The sequence below is a fragment of the Zonotrichia leucophrys genome, chromosome 26 (assembly GCF_028769735.1).
Source record: "Zonotrichia leucophrys gambelii isolate GWCS_2022_RI chromosome 26, RI_Zleu_2.0, whole genome shotgun sequence".
NCBI classification, from domain to species: domain Eukaryota; kingdom Metazoa; phylum Chordata; class Aves; order Passeriformes; family Passerellidae; genus Zonotrichia; species Zonotrichia leucophrys.
The window spans coordinates 6,318,066-6,332,960 of NC_088195.1; the positions used below are offsets into that span (position 1 = coordinate 6,318,066).

The window sequence follows — 14,895 nt, forward strand, 5'->3', positions numbered from 1 at the left end:
CCGCGGAGGGGGCGGCGATGGCGGGAGGCGGCGGCGGGCCCGCAGCCGGGCCGGTGGCGCAGGGGCTGAAGGAGGCGCTGGTGGAGACGCTGACGGGGATCCTGTGCCCGGTGCAGGCGGTGCGAGCCGCTGCTGAGGAGCAGGTGAAGGTGCTGGAGGTGACGGAGGGTGAGTGAGGGCCGCGCTGAGGGGATGGGGGCAGCCCAGGCCGCCGCCACAGCCATTCCCGGTACCGGCGCCTCATGGCTGCGCCCTGGCCTCGGCCGACACTTCCAGCCCCGTCGCTGGAGCCGGCGGGAGGAGGTGGCTGTGGCTGCTTTCCTGCCGGCTGTCGGTGTGTGCCCCATGTCTCTCCCGGAATCTCAGAACATTTGGGGCTGAGAGGGACCTTTAGAGATCATTCAGGCCAAGCCCCTGCCCAGGGAGGGTCACCTGGAGCAGGTGACACAGGGACACGTCCCGGGGGGTTCGGAATGTCTGCACAGAGCGACCTCCCTGGGGAGCTGTTCCAGCGCTCTGCCTCCCTCAATGTAAAGTTCTTCCTCATGTTGAGGTGGAACTTCTTGTTGTTTAGTTTATGGCCATTGCTCCTTGTCCTGTCGCTGGGCACTGCTGAGAGGAGTCTGGCACCAAGCTCTTGGCACCCGCCAAAGTGGAGGTGCTTGTGTGGATTGCTGAGATTTCCCTCTCAGTCTCTTCTAGACTAAACAAGCCTGGCTCCAGAGGCTCTGCTCACCAGAGGGATGCTCCAGACTACTCATCATCCTTGTGGCCTCACTAGACCCGCTCCAGCAGCCCCGTGTCTCTCTCCGGAGCAGCCCCTGCCCCTCTGCAGGGCTCGGGGCCGCAGGGACGGGCTGGGCCCAATGCAGCGGGGCACGGCGGGCTCTGCCCTGGGCACCGGGGCAGGAGGGCTCTGCCCTGGGTGATCTGGGCTGCTGTGTGAGACCTGGGCACCAAGGAGCGCTCTGAGCTCACCAGGGTGGGCCCTGCAGGCTGTGGCTCTGGGTACCTTGGTCTACCTCAGCTGGAGCCCCCAGGATTGGTCGCAGGAGGGTCATGGAGAGCCCTTCCATCTGCAGACCCTGCCCTGCTGCCACAGGGATCTCCTTCTCCTCTGGGTGTGTGTCCTGGTGTGTGCCCATGTCCTGCAGGGGTGTTTGAGGCTGGGGGTGGCCAGGATGTAGCTGTGCCCTCATCCAGTGTGAAACTCCAGTGACAGAGCTCCACTGTCTGTCTGGAAAGCTGAAGACAGTGGAGCTGGATAGCAACTGACCTATGGCTTTGGAAAGAGAGATTCTAAATGAGCAAACACGCCAAGTTCAAGCAGTGTCTCTAATCATTCCATTAGTCTTTTGGCCTTTTTATGGTGGCACTAGGTTAGTTCATGCACTGGCTGCTTTTTCTGTGTGGAAGATACATTAAAAACCTATTAATGCCAACATTTTATTTTGCTTCAGCCCAAATCACTGGAGTTTGTAGAAATCAAGGGAAGATTTGCAGATGATCTGCTGTGACCGGAGCTGGAGAGTGCAGCACTGCAACCCCAGGCCTGAAGTTTTGCCTGTGGCCTGGCAGCTTGATGGGCTGGTTGTTTGTGGACCCTCCTGGAAGTTTTGCCTTCCCTTTAGTCTGATTGCGCTGTTCTGAAGGTGTTTTGTGAAGTGTTTTGTGAAGCTCAGAAGTGTTACCAGAGGCAGTTTGTGGTGCACAGAGGGAAGGTGTAAGGGTGAGACAGGGTCAAGAGCGGTGTTGTGATTTTGCTGCTCTGGGAGTGAAGGCAGGCAGATTGTTTGATAAAATTTTGTTGTGCATTCCCTTAAAGTGCTTGTACCACACTCAGCTTGGCTCTTCCTGGCAGTACCAGGAATTCTGTGTGTAGCCCCCACAGCTCTTGGAGTTTCATGGAGTGGTTTGATGCCATTGCAGCAGCACAAGTCTGGAAGTGCTGGGAGCTTCACTGACCATGGAACAGCCACTACTTCAGTGGCAGCTTTTCCCCAAAGAGTGTGAACCTTTCCACAGTTATTTGGGTGACAAATTCCCAGAGAAGAATGTTTTCTGAGGGTTCTGGGCAATGGATGTCCCTGAGGAGCCAGGCAGGGCTCAGCCCTCTCCCCCAGGGCTCTCACACCACTCCTGGGCTTCCTGGGGGGTTTTGCTGCCAGCCCAGGATGAGCTGCAGCAGCAGAGGGGCTGAGTTCAGCAAAGGCTGGGGGAATTGCAGCACTCCTGCATGAGGGGATGCTGGGGTTGAGGGGTTTTCCACTGGGGAAGCAGGAGGGTTTTGGGAATGGTTCTGACAGCAGCTTCTGGTAACTATGAGGAGATTGTCAGGAACTGAGAGGTGGGAGAGGATGAGGGATAAATGGGCACAAACCCAAAACAAGAGGTTCCAACTGGATATAAGGAATTTTTAAGCAGATTGTCTGTAAAAGCTGTGTTGTTTCCATCCTTGAGTATCTCCAAGACCTGCCTAGAAAATCTGAGCACCCTGATCTAATGCTGCAGATTCTGTTTTGATCATGGGGGTTTGACTGGAAACCTCCCGAGGTGTCCTTCAGGGAATTATTTTGTACACCTTTGATTTCTGCTCTTGTACTAGTCAAGCAGCATGGAAGGAATAAGCCATATTCCCCTTTCTGTGCTGTCTTTGGTATGGAGAGGCTTGCAAAAACCAAGAGGAGGAGCTACATGAATTTGGTGTGTGCCAGCACCATATTACTGAGGTAGAGAAATGTAGATCATGGGTGTCACAAGTACTTTAAAAGACCAAAAAATTTATCATTAAGCAGCTTGAAGATGCTGAAGTAGAAATGAAGGAATAGGAGAGAGTACAAGTGTTGGCACTTTTAATGCAAAACAGAGGAAAGTAGGGCAAAAAGAGATTGAGGAACTAGTTAAAGTCATAAAAACTTAAAATGCTTTCAAATGTTGCAGAAGCAGAAAAGGTTTCAGAGGTGTTCAAAGCCAGTGACTTTGAACAATACAGAAGGACTGCAGAGGAACCAAATTCCTTGTGCTGATGTTGACTTGCAACATTGAGGAGCCTCTACAGGAGACACATCAGGGAATCCATGTCAGATTGAAGCCTGAGTAGGAGCAGTTCCACTTAGCAGTGCTAAAGAATGGATCTCCCAGAGTTTAGAGGGACTCAGACATTTAATTACTGTGCAAATGTTGGGCTGTAAAACCTGCCACTTAGGGACCAGCTTCATACTTACTGGTAAACATGGGACAGCCTTAAGTGAGGGCTCCAAGGTGAAGAGCAGCAGGGGCTGGTACAGGGGAGTGGTACAGGGGTTTTGCACTGTCTGTTCTGGTTAAAATTCAGCAGTTGGAATGAGAAGAGACAGACACATGAAATTGTTGTGGCAGAAGAATTGTTTGAAGGAGCCCTGGGACTCCCAGAAGGCTCTTAGAAAGTTCACTTGCTGAAACTTTTTTGCAGAAACTGAGCTCCTGACTGGCAGGGTCAGGAGTCCCAGGAGAGGCTGAGCTGCTCAGCACATCTGTAAATGGTGTGGACAAAGTTGCTGATAGTGCTGCTCAGTCTGGCCAGAGTGAGAAGCAGTGGCACAAATGACAAGATGATTTCACAAGGTGGGGTGAGTGCAGCCACAGAGGGTGTAGCTGGTCAGTGTTGGGGGAAGGGGAGCCAGTCCAGATAATGCCCTAAAAAGTTATGGGCGGTCCTGACCATTGTCCCTGGGAAAAGAAATCCCTTTGTCTGTGTGGAGAGGTCCCTGAAAACACCCAATCACTGCCCTGTCATGCTCCAATGAGCCAAATGGACCGTTAAGGAGGGAACAGAGAACAAAGGCATCAGAAATTCCTCATGCTTCCACAGCCAGTGCTGCATGCATTACTGCTCCTGCAGGGATCAAGCAGGGCAGCAGAAAGGCAGCACAGACACACAGAGGTGTGGAAAAGCTTCTGGTTTCAAAGACATAATTCATTGGCTTTTCTGCCTGGGAAAGGGTTAGCAGAGATGAGGGCCCTGAAATAATAAGCTACAGAGAAGGTGAGTGAGGAGGGATTGTTTGTGACTTTTCATAAAGCTGAGATCACAGAATCATGGAATATCCTGGGCTGTCAGGGGAAATGGATCTGAAACAAGCAGAATTAGGCAGAATTTGCTGCCCCAGTGTGCAAACTGTGAAATTCATTGCTGCTGGATGTTAGAAGTCGAAATCGTTTTAAAATGATTTAACATTTGTGGAGGAACAAACTCCTCAAGAACCACTGAACACAGGGGTTGGATGTAACACCCACTTCAGGAGGTTCCTAATGCCAGCATTCCCTTGGGGGTGTTGGGGCAGCACTGCTCTGCCCCCACCTCTTTTCCTAAGCTGCTCATGCCTTGTGGTTGGGCCAATGCTGCTGTTGGCTCTCCTGTGTGGTGTGTGCTGCTCCCTCTTCCAGGCAGGTTTTGGCCAGGTGAGGAGGTTCAGGTGTCTGCAGGATGCAGCTGAGCTCCCTGCAGCAGGCTGGCAGTGGATCTGCAGGTGCTTTACAAGGAGATGAGCAGCAGTGCACAGCCAAAGCCTCTGGAACAGCCTGAACTGTTCAAGGGGACTGTCCTGTCTCACTCCATCCACCTGCTCTGGAGGAATGTGGGATGGCTCCTCTGGATTAAGGACATGGGAGCAGTTTCTTCCCACCATGTCACCCTTTGGCAGCTGCCAGATGTCCTCAGCAGCTCAGCCTCTCACCTGCTTCTGCCTGTTCTGTCTGCTGAGGAAACAGGCACCACGTGGCAGCTTGGGGATGGGAGATGCATCACTGTTGTCTCTGGAGAGAGGAGAGCTCACCTGGTGACCTTTGCTGGCTCTAGATTTTAGTGGAACATAAATAAAATAAAATCAATGCTGAGACTGCAGGGGGAAGGCAGAGAAATGAGAGCTGCTGCTGTGAGTGTGTCTGACTTGGCTCCACTGTGGGATCAGTGTGTTGCTGGTGAAGTGAGGGTTCTGTTCCCTTTATCTGGTCCATCCAGGTGCATCACACACCACCCTGATGGTGTGCACTACTGCCAGTGTCATATCACCTGAGGATAATACCCAGGGTGGAAAAATGGTCTCCTCTAGGTCCTACTGTATTGGAGAGCATGTGTGGAGCCCAGGTGATCTCCAGGAATGCCAGAGCAGGAACTCTGAGGAGTTCAGGTCCAGCAGGAGGGCTCAGACTGCTGGGAATCACAGACTTCTGAGTTGGAATGGACCCACAAGGATCATCCAGTCCAACACTGTTAAGTGGCTTACACCCTCTCTAAATTATGTGGGTAAGGAGGTTTAATGGCAGCTTCTCAGACAGCTGGACAACTCTGTTTCCTGCTTGCCAGGTTAGATTGCAGTTTGATGCTTTATGGTGACTGTATTTAGTTTCTGAGCTGTCAGCTCTTGTGCTCAGGAAACGTGGTAGTGAGAGATGAATGGCTCCAGGCTGGAGATTTGCCTTTTTTTGCCTGTTTTATGTGTTTCTGTGTGTCCTTTTTGCAGGTGGAAAGGCATCCTAAGGCCATCTTCAGCATGGCTTGTGTTGTGACACCCCCTGTGTGAAAAGGCACCTTCAGCTCAGTCCTTTACAAGGTTTTTTGCTGCCAGAAGCTGAGATGTGCAGGTGGCTGTGAAGATGGTGCTGACCCTGGCAGATTGACCCCTGTGTCAGTCTGGGCATGCTGACCCTCTTGTCCATCTTGTTTGAGACCAGTCCTGTCCAGGAGACAGCCAGTGCTTTGGTTTGGTGTGATTTCAGAATGGAGACTGGCTTTATGGCTCTTGTGAATGTTCTTTCACTGTCTCCTCTTCCTGAGCAGGTGGCTCAGCATGTTCAGTTTGATGCTTTAGAACTTGTTGATTCCCTGATGGTGTTTTATGGTACAGTTTGTGTCAGTTTGTACCAGAGCACCTCCAGGTACCAGAATGGCACAAATCACATTGTGTCACTTGTGCTGCCCTGGTTCAGCACGTTCCTGCTTGTGGTCAGCTCCTTCCCAGCAGAGCTGCTTTAATGTGGCTCAGGAGGGATTGCAGTGTGGCCTCAGGTACTCTGTGAGTCCATGCTTTTGTGCCATAAACCCAAGATTGTTTGGAAGGAGAGATCCTGGACAATATAAAGACATGACCACAACGTGTGGTTTTGTGGTGCTCTTGTGGCTGCAACTTCTATTGTGGTAGAGTGAGTGATGGGCAGAAATGAGTGGAAATCCTGTGGGTGGCTTGAGCTGCATTCTTGATGGAGTAAACTTTAACATTGAACTGATTTGTAGCAGGGAGGTTGAAACAAGAAATGGCCACATTGCTACATATGATGCTGCCTGTCAGTATCAAGCACCACCCTGGTGTTTGCTCTGTGAAATGCTGCAGGTGTGTTGAGTGTAGAGAGGAGTTGTGAAGAAGGGTTTCAAAGGAGATACCTAAAACCAGCACAGCTTCTGGAGAAGAGTGACCTCAATCTTTCTGTCTTTTGCTGAGAAATGAGGAAAATATGAATGCAGTTTTAGAGGTGGCTGACAAAAGGAATGCTTTTGGAGCAGTTCTTGAGCATCATGATGGAGGATGAAGAAGTTCCTCAAGGCAGCACATGTGTAGTGTCACAACTCTGGCTCAGCATTGGATTCTTGCTTGGTGTTTCCTCCTGTCTGTCTGCAGCTCCTCATTTCATTCTGTGCTGGTCTGAGTTTGTGGCTGGCCCTGCTTTGAGCAGGAGATTGGACTGGGTGACCTCTCAAGGTCCCTTTCAGCCCAAGTTGCTTTATGATGATGTGACTGAAAGCCAGTCCTGTGGAAAACATCTGTGCCTGTGTGGCTCAGGGCCAGGATGCACAAAGGTGGGCAGGTATTGAGTAAAGGGAGCTCAGTTTCTGGTGCTGCTGTGGGGGTGGTGGTGAGATCCAGGCTCTGCAGACCAAGTGTTGCTTTAGTTTGGAGTGTCAGTGGCCATGGGCCACCTGGATTCACCAGGCTGCCACAGCCCTTTCTCCAGCTCACCCTGTCTCTGCCCTCAGCAGAGACAATTAAAAGGATCTTTTAGCAGCTCCTGAGCACATCCTTGCAGAGCTGGATTTGGTCAGTGCTGGCCCCTTTCAAGGTGCAAAGATTCACTAGAAACTTCTGCTCATTTATTCCTTCCTCCTTGCTTACAAGTAATTTTTGGTTTCATGTGGCTTAGTTTGGCAAAAATGTTGGGGGTGAAGAGGTTACATAAACTGGTTACATGGTAGATAAAGGAGAAGAGTTTGGTGTTATTAATATTGAGGTTAATGAAGAGGAGAAGCAGAGCCAGTAGAAAATGTTTGCCAAGTGCTGTCTATGCCAGAGCACTTAAATAAAGCTTCATTAAAAGCTTCTAATCTTTGAGGTTTACAGACTTTATCTTGGGGAGAAGACTTGGTATTTCTGATATCTCAAATTTACAAAATATAAGTGGAGGAATTGCCTATCAAGGTCCATTTGAACTGCATTTACCCATGATGTTTCCAGCCAGCTGAGAAAGAACCCAATAATAAACCATCCTTTGAGAAAAGAGGAGCCAGTGAGCTGTACAAGGATCAGTGTAATGTCAGTCCCTGGAAATATTCTTGGAGCAGCTCCTTAAACAGCTTGTCACTGTCTGTAACAATAGGATAAAGAGCTGCTACAACTAGTACTGTTTTATGTGATCTGTTCTTGATAAATCCCTCTGATTTTGGTTTGACAGGAGAGCTGGCTTATTCCTTAAACAAGTGCTGGGTGTGAGTGCTCTGAATTCAGCAGGATTCCTGATGGGAATTTGCCACAATGGTAATTTCTCAGTTGAGAAGATGCAGTTTTGTCATATTTTTAAGCAGGACATCAGGCTGAAAACCTCTGTGTGTGTGGGGGGGGTGTCAGTGGTTATTGCCAGACCCAAGGGGTTTGCAGGACAGAACTCTGGGTCACTGCAGCTGTGAGTGGGTCTGGTGTCCCAACAGTGGCACTGCAGTCTGCCTGGGGAGCAGAGCTAAGGTGTTGGAAAATGGAGAAAGTAAATATTGGAAATCACAGGCCATGATTAAACCTCCTCCTGCTGCCATCAAACCTCCTTACCACATAATTTGGAGGACTGTGCAGACCCTGCTCCTCCCTGTAGGGTGTAAGCCACTCAGCAGAGCTGGACTGGATGATCCTTGTGGGTCCCTTCCAGCTTTCCAGTGTATGCAGAGAGAATACATCAAATGCATATATGTAAACAAATTAAGGATTGTGAGCTAGAATACTCAATTGTAGCTGTGTGAAGCAGTTGCAGTTACTCTGGCTGCTTTTATAGCTATTTCTACCCTTTTTAGCTTTCCATTTATGCTCCTTATACCCTTCCAGCTTACCCTTTAAAGATGGGGCTGAAATGCAATGCCACACTTGATCATGGAAATCACAGACAGCACACAGAATAATGACTGCTTCAGTTAAGAGAAGTATTTTGTTAAGTACATCTTGGAATGAGGCTCCCTGCTTTCCCAGCTGGGATAAGAGGGTTATTTTCCTCTTTCTTAAATGCATGATCTATGAAGGAAGGGTAAGGAACTGGCTATGTTCAGTGTGTGCTGTGGAAAGTGAGAGGCAATTATCTCCCAACCCAGAAAAGCCTCTTAGCAGTGAGGTGGGTATTAGGAGACACTCAGGCATTTGTGAAGCCCTCAGATGTGCTGCTGAGGGAAGTCCCAGAACTCCTTTTAGAAGAGTTTTCAGTCTGTGTTTGTCAGGGATGCTGTCAGCACGTTCAGCCTGTCTGCAGGAGGCCGGGTGTGCTGACAGGGCCCCAGGGCATAACTGCTGCTCCACAGCTTCTAAGAACTGAAACATCACAAATGTGTTTCTTAAGCAGACTAGTGAAATTAAATGAAGTATTTAGGCCAGTTAGCAGCTGCCTGGAACTTCAGATTGCAATTTTAAGCAAATTTATTGAGTTGTATGGATTTACCATATCAGAACAGCTGCTCTTCCAGGCTTTTATTTCCTGTGCTCAGCATCAACAGGATTGTTCCAAGTGTTTGAATTTTGCCTTTGCAATGGAGCTTGCCTGGCAAGAAGCCACAAGAAGCTCTGACTTTCTCTGGACAGATTCTTTGCAGGAGAAGGTCCCCCAGGCAGGGATTGCTCAGGAGGTGTTGCTGTGTCCTGGGCACTGCTGGGGCACCACTGGCACAGCTGAAGGGATGCACCCACAGAGGCCCTGCTGCCTGCCCTTCTGCTGCTGCCTTACTCCATCCTGCATCTTTTCCATGCATCTCTCCTGTAGAAACTTGAGTAGTGGTTTTACATTATAGATAAGACTTTTATATATGTATTTAAATAATTTGCTAGTTATTAGCCTGCATTGCAAAATGTTTTGCCCACGAGAAAAGAAAATAAGATGCCAAGACAATAAATGAAATTTTTGTGGAGAGCACAGGGGAGAATTAATGCTTATGATTTATTTGAGTAGCTGTGCTTTGGAATTGCCTTCTCCTTCCTGCATATGAGTCACTCAATTGGTATGATGGCCTTCTCCAAAAACCTTTATGACTTTTGCTGTGTGGCAATAAAAGTTACAATACCCATATTTGTTTTTTTTTCCTTGCAGAATTTGGTGTTCATTTAGCAGAACTGACTGTGGATCCTCAGGGAGCTCTGGCCATCCGGCAGGTGAGTTTTCCTGGAAGTGCAGAAAGAATTTAGATGGAAATTTCCTTGGTTTTAAAAATATTCTTCCATGTTTTCAGGTGAAAAAATGAAAGTAGCTTTCTGAGTCTTTCAATATTATTCTAGTGTTATACTTTAACATTTTTTGAAAAAATTTTTTGACTTAATAAACCTGGTGCTGAGACAATACTGTACTGGAAATGGACTCAGCTTAGGAGGTGGGTGGTAGACATCAGCAAGCAGAAGTGTGGCTTCTCTTTGCAGAAACTTTTTCTGGAGGTGTTTTCCTCCTTGGAAAGGAAGTTTTGGCTCTATATTTCTTTAGTTACTTTGTGACCTGAGTCTTGTGCCTTTCTAGTGCTGCTGCCTTGGGTCAGTGCTGTGCAGGCCATTGCTGCTCAGTGCATCCCAGCAGTTCTTTTTACCACAGTAACTTTATGGTCCATTTCATGGATTTTTAGCATTTTTGGCAAGTCCTGCTGCCCCTCTAAAAGAAGCATGATGGGACAGGAGGCTGAGCAAATGGGCCAGGGGTGATCCTTGCAATGGTTCCAGGATGTGTCCCTGATTGCTGACCTCTCTCCTGCCACAGCTGGCGTCCGTTATTCTCAAGCAGTATGTGGAAACTCACTGGTGCTCTCAGTCTGACAAGTTTAGACCTCCAGAGACCACAGAAAGGGTAAGACTTGGTTTCACATTATCTGGTTTATCCATCAAGAATATGAATTCTTTAGACACTTAAAGAAGTACCAGCACCCATGTGTATTTTGAGGATTAATGGCTTCAGTTAAGGTTTTTTGACAATTTGCACTTCAAAAATCTGTTTTCAGTTGCCAAAAACAACACTGGGCTTGAGAAGCTTGGGCTGCTTCCTGTAGGGAAAGTTCAGCCACGATGCTCCTGTTACTCTCAGAACAAGACTAGAAGAAAAGCTGCTTCCTGAGTTTCACCAATACTGATTCTTTTGGAGATTTTGGAGATTTGCTAAATCTTTTGTTGTACATCTTGGGACTTATTTTCCCATGACAAATTTTAGTTTAAAGCTGCTGTGTTTCATTGAGAATCTGCTCAGCAGGAGTATTTAACAGCTAAGATGGCCAGAGATTCCAGCCCTTTCCACTCTGACTGTTGACTGGAGCATCTTTCATATCTAGAATATGATTCATCCCATCCAGAGATAATTACTTGAATTATGTCCCAGAAGTGGCTTTTGTTTTTTCCTGTCCCTTCAGGGCTGGCTGACTGTTCTTGTTTACTGAAGTCTTCCAAAGTAAGCAAACACAGTCCCTGACACTGGAGCTGGGATTTATCTCAGCTAACTCTGGATGTTTTCCATGTAGATCTGTACATCCTGTGTAGTTGCAGCTGTGTGCTGTTTACTCTGTGCTTGTCTGATGCTGTGTGTGAGATGATGCTATGTTAAAACACAACATGAAGTTTTCTCTAAAAAATCACAGAGTGTAGTGTGCGAGAGTGGTTTTGTCTGGAGTACTGCAGTGATTAGGACTGATCATACAAATAAGGGGGTTTGGTATTGTGAAAGGGCGGGGGGTTTTATGTTGATTGCTGTTGTAATGAAGTTGATGGCCCCTAGGATTGAGGAGATACCGGCTAGGTGTAGGGAGAAAATTGCAAGGTCGACTGAGGCTCCAGCATGGGCTAGATTGCCTGCTAGTGGGGGGTATACTGTTCAGCCTGTGCCGACACCTGCTTCGACGGTAGAAGATGCTAGGAGGAGGAGGAAAGATGGGGGGAGTAGTCAGAAGCTTATGTTATTTATTCGTGGGAATGCTATGTCTGGGGCTCCGATTATTAGAGGGACTAGTCAGTTTCCAAATCCTCCGATTATGATTGGTATAACTATGAAGAAGATTATTACAAAGGCGTGGGCTGTGACGACTACGTTATAGACTTGGTCGTCTCCCAGGAGGGCTCCGGGTTGGCCTAGTTCTGCCCGGATGAGAAGGCTTAGGGCGGTACCCACTATTCCAGCTCATGCGCCGAAAATTAGGTAGAGGGTTCCAATGTCTTTGTGGTTGGTTGAGAATAGTCATCGATTATTCATTTTGTAAAACGAAAATTCATTTGGATGAATTTTCCACGATGATTCATTTTGCATTGAATCAATATCAGGACACAGCCATAGGTCTAGATTTTTTTTAAATTGGATTGTGCTGTGGCTGTGCTGTGAATGCTGTTGTTTCCCCAGGCCAAAGTGGCAATCAGGGAGCTGCTGCCCAGCGGGCTGCGCGAGTCCATCAGCAAAGTGCGCTCGAGCGTCGCCTACGCCGTGTCAGCCATCGCGCACTGGGACTGGCCCGAGGCCTGGCCCGAGCTCTTCAACCTGCTCATGGAGATGCTGGTCAGCGGCGATGTCAACGCCGTGCACGGAGCCATGAGGGTGCTCACAGGTCTGTGGCTGCTGGGCCTGGGCAGGGCTGCTCTAGGGAGTTCTTCAGGCTTTTCCTTGTGCCAGTGTTGTGTCATGTTTCATCCAAACTGAAGAAGTTGGAATTGTCTTCCTCTCTTCCCCTGGTGCCTGTTGCTGGCTGTGGAATTGTGCTCAGCTGGGGAAGGAGGTGCTGTGCTGCAGGTTGGAGCTCAGCAGGGACTTGGACTGTAACACCCTGTTTTCCAGATACCTGCAGTTTTTAGTGTGATATTTTCTGCTTGCCTTTGAGGATTGTCTCAAGTAGATCAGATGACCCTAGTCTAGTGAAGTGCAAATCAACATATTTCAATTCTCTTAATGTTTCCCAATAGTTCTGTTGTTGGTGTTCCCTAGAACCATTTTTTGGATTGGATTTCTTATAAGATTTGGATTCTTATAAGATTGGATTTCTTATAAGAACTTCTCTTCTTTTTTTCCAATTTTTAGAATTTACCCGAGAAGTGACAGACATACAGATGCCACTTGTAGCTCCAGTTATTCTTCCAGAGATGTACAAAATTTTCACAATGGCAGAGGTAGGATCTTCACAGTGAGGTTGGTATTGGTGGGAAATGAATTCCCATTGGTGAGAAATAATTCCCATTATTAAATTATGTTTCTTGGAACAGAGAAACTTCAAATTTAATAATTAAGTCATACTGCAGTATGAATTAGACTTAAAGAATTTTCTTGATGATATGATAGTTGATGACAGCTAATGTTTCAACAGAAAACTTGAAGCCAATAATAAAATAAGAGAATAAAGCTAAAGCAAAAATGAAATACTATTAAAATATAATTAAAGGAAGTATCTTGTGAAGAAGAATGTTGTGTTCCTGATGTTTAACTTCTGTCCAGGTGTATGGGATTCGCACGAGGTCACGTGCAGTGGAGATATTTACCACGTGTGCCCACATGATCTGTAACATGGAGGAGCTGGAAAAGGCAAGAATTTAACTTGACATACAAGATGCTTTGAATTCAAACTGAGTGAGGTTCTAAATAATTGTTAATATGGAAATGAAACGCTGGGAAATTACATATTGTGTCAGCTGGAATTTGGGGGAAGAGGCTGTAATTGAATACATGTAAAGTAGCTGACTCCCTGCTTTACATGCATGCCTTGATAGTGGGACTTGGTTTCCATAATTAAGGTTAATTTATGGTTTATCAACAGACGTGCTTGTAAGAGCTCAGGGAAGGGGGAGTCAGCATGGGGAGGAGATGGAGAATCATCTCTTTGTTTATAAATCTGTAACTTCCAGCCTTCAGCTGAGCCCTGTCCCAGTCACCTGCCAGGCCTTGGGTAACGAGGGACCCTTGGGCAAGGCTTTGGTTCCAAGCTCCTGGAGCTTCACCCTGTGCTTCAGGAGGTGCCTTGGCCTTGTTCCTGAAGGGGTGGGGGAAGCCAGACCCAGCCCAGTTTTGGAAGAATAGCTGTTAAGAAACAAACCCAGCAGTCAAGCAGCTTTAGATGTGAGTCTGCTGTCTGGCTCTGAGCACATCTGCATTGTAAATGGCCTTTGACAAGTGGCTTTTCCAGCACTCCCGGACAATAAATGGTTATTTTTAACTTTTTGGGGTGTGAAGATAGGGAAGGGTGACTCTCAATCTAGTGGCTGTTCCCTCCCTGTTTGCACAGGGAGCTAGCAACCCAGTGCAGACTTTTGGGAAGTTCTGGTAATTACATTGTATCTGTACTGCCATGACAAGGTTATTCATGCACTGTATCACGCAGCTGATACCAGTATCTAAGAGATAGTAGTAACTCCTCTGTCTTATTCTGGAGAAGGGCTGAAAGTGTCCTTTACATTGAATACTAAACCTTTTCTATGAAATTTGAACCTTTGAAATTTTACTAGAAAAAAAAATTTGGACTCTTTTTCTAAATGGCATTTCCTAATTGATTTAAACATAGGACTTCCGTGTCCTGGCTCTGGATTTATGAGGAATAATCTCAATAAAATTATTTTGGTCCTGTATTACTTGCTCTGCCAAGGACTGATTATGGAGTGCTCTGACATCTGGAAAAATACTTGCTGCATTTTCCTAGGAAGAATCATCCTGTTAATCTTCAGGCCAGCTGTTGATACTCAGCTTGTTTGGTTTGGGGGATGGAGGCTCTGCAGGGAGATAAATGCCAGCCACAGGGTTTGGGATGATTGTGTGTGTGATGGAGCCACCCCAGGTTGGTTTTGAAGCCTGGAGGTGCTGGGGTGCAGGGTTCAGCTCATCAAATGAAATGATGGGGTGAGCACTGCTCCTGGGGCTCTCCAGACTGGATTGTCTCGATCTCTCTTGAGACTCCAAAGTGATAGGTTGGATGTGTGTGTGTTTTGTGGGAGCCTGTGCTGTGGGGTTCAGAAGAGTGGGATTCAGCTGAGCTTAGTTCCTTACCTAAAGAGAGAGCCCAAGTGATGCCTGAAACAGCTTTCATGTGACTTTGCAATATTCTGCAGTAGCCATGAGTTTCTCTTGTATTTTGTACCAGCAAAGTGCATTTGCTGTTGCTTCTGGTGCTTTACCTGTCAGATGTGGGGGTTCTGTATCTGATATTCAGCTGTGCTTGCATTGTGTGTAACCAGGGTGCTGCCAAGGTCCTGATTTTCCCTGTGGTGCAGCAGTTCACAGAAGCCTTTGTCCAGGCCCTGCAGATGCCTGATGGACCAACATCGGACAGTGGGTTTAAGATGGAGGTTTTAAAGGTGAGTCACTTAGGGCTGGTTAAGTGGAGAAAGGTCTGAATACCAACACACAGATGTGCTGGAAAACAAACTCAAGTGGCACATCTCCCAGTGTGCTCATGGGATGAACAGTGAAGGC

At 47.5% G+C, this 14,895-nt stretch overlaps 1 protein-coding gene across 1 annotated transcript in view; it reads left to right on the forward strand.

Moving 5' to 3' along the window:
• IPO9 (importin 9) overlaps nucleotides 1-14,895 on the forward strand; it is a 40,723-nt gene continuing 25,828 nt past the window's right edge. The window contains exons 1-7 of the mRNA XM_064732898.1: nucleotides 1-168; nucleotides 9,583-9,644; nucleotides 10,234-10,320; nucleotides 11,851-12,052; nucleotides 12,520-12,608; nucleotides 12,931-13,017; nucleotides 14,658-14,777. Coding sequence (XP_064588968.1) covers nucleotides 18-168; nucleotides 9,583-9,644; nucleotides 10,234-10,320; nucleotides 11,851-12,052; nucleotides 12,520-12,608; nucleotides 12,931-13,017; nucleotides 14,658-14,777 — 798 coding nt within the window. The 5' untranslated portion in view covers nucleotides 1-17. The remainder of the gene's footprint in view (nucleotides 169-9,582; nucleotides 9,645-10,233; nucleotides 10,321-11,850; nucleotides 12,053-12,519; nucleotides 12,609-12,930; nucleotides 13,018-14,657; nucleotides 14,778-14,895) is intronic.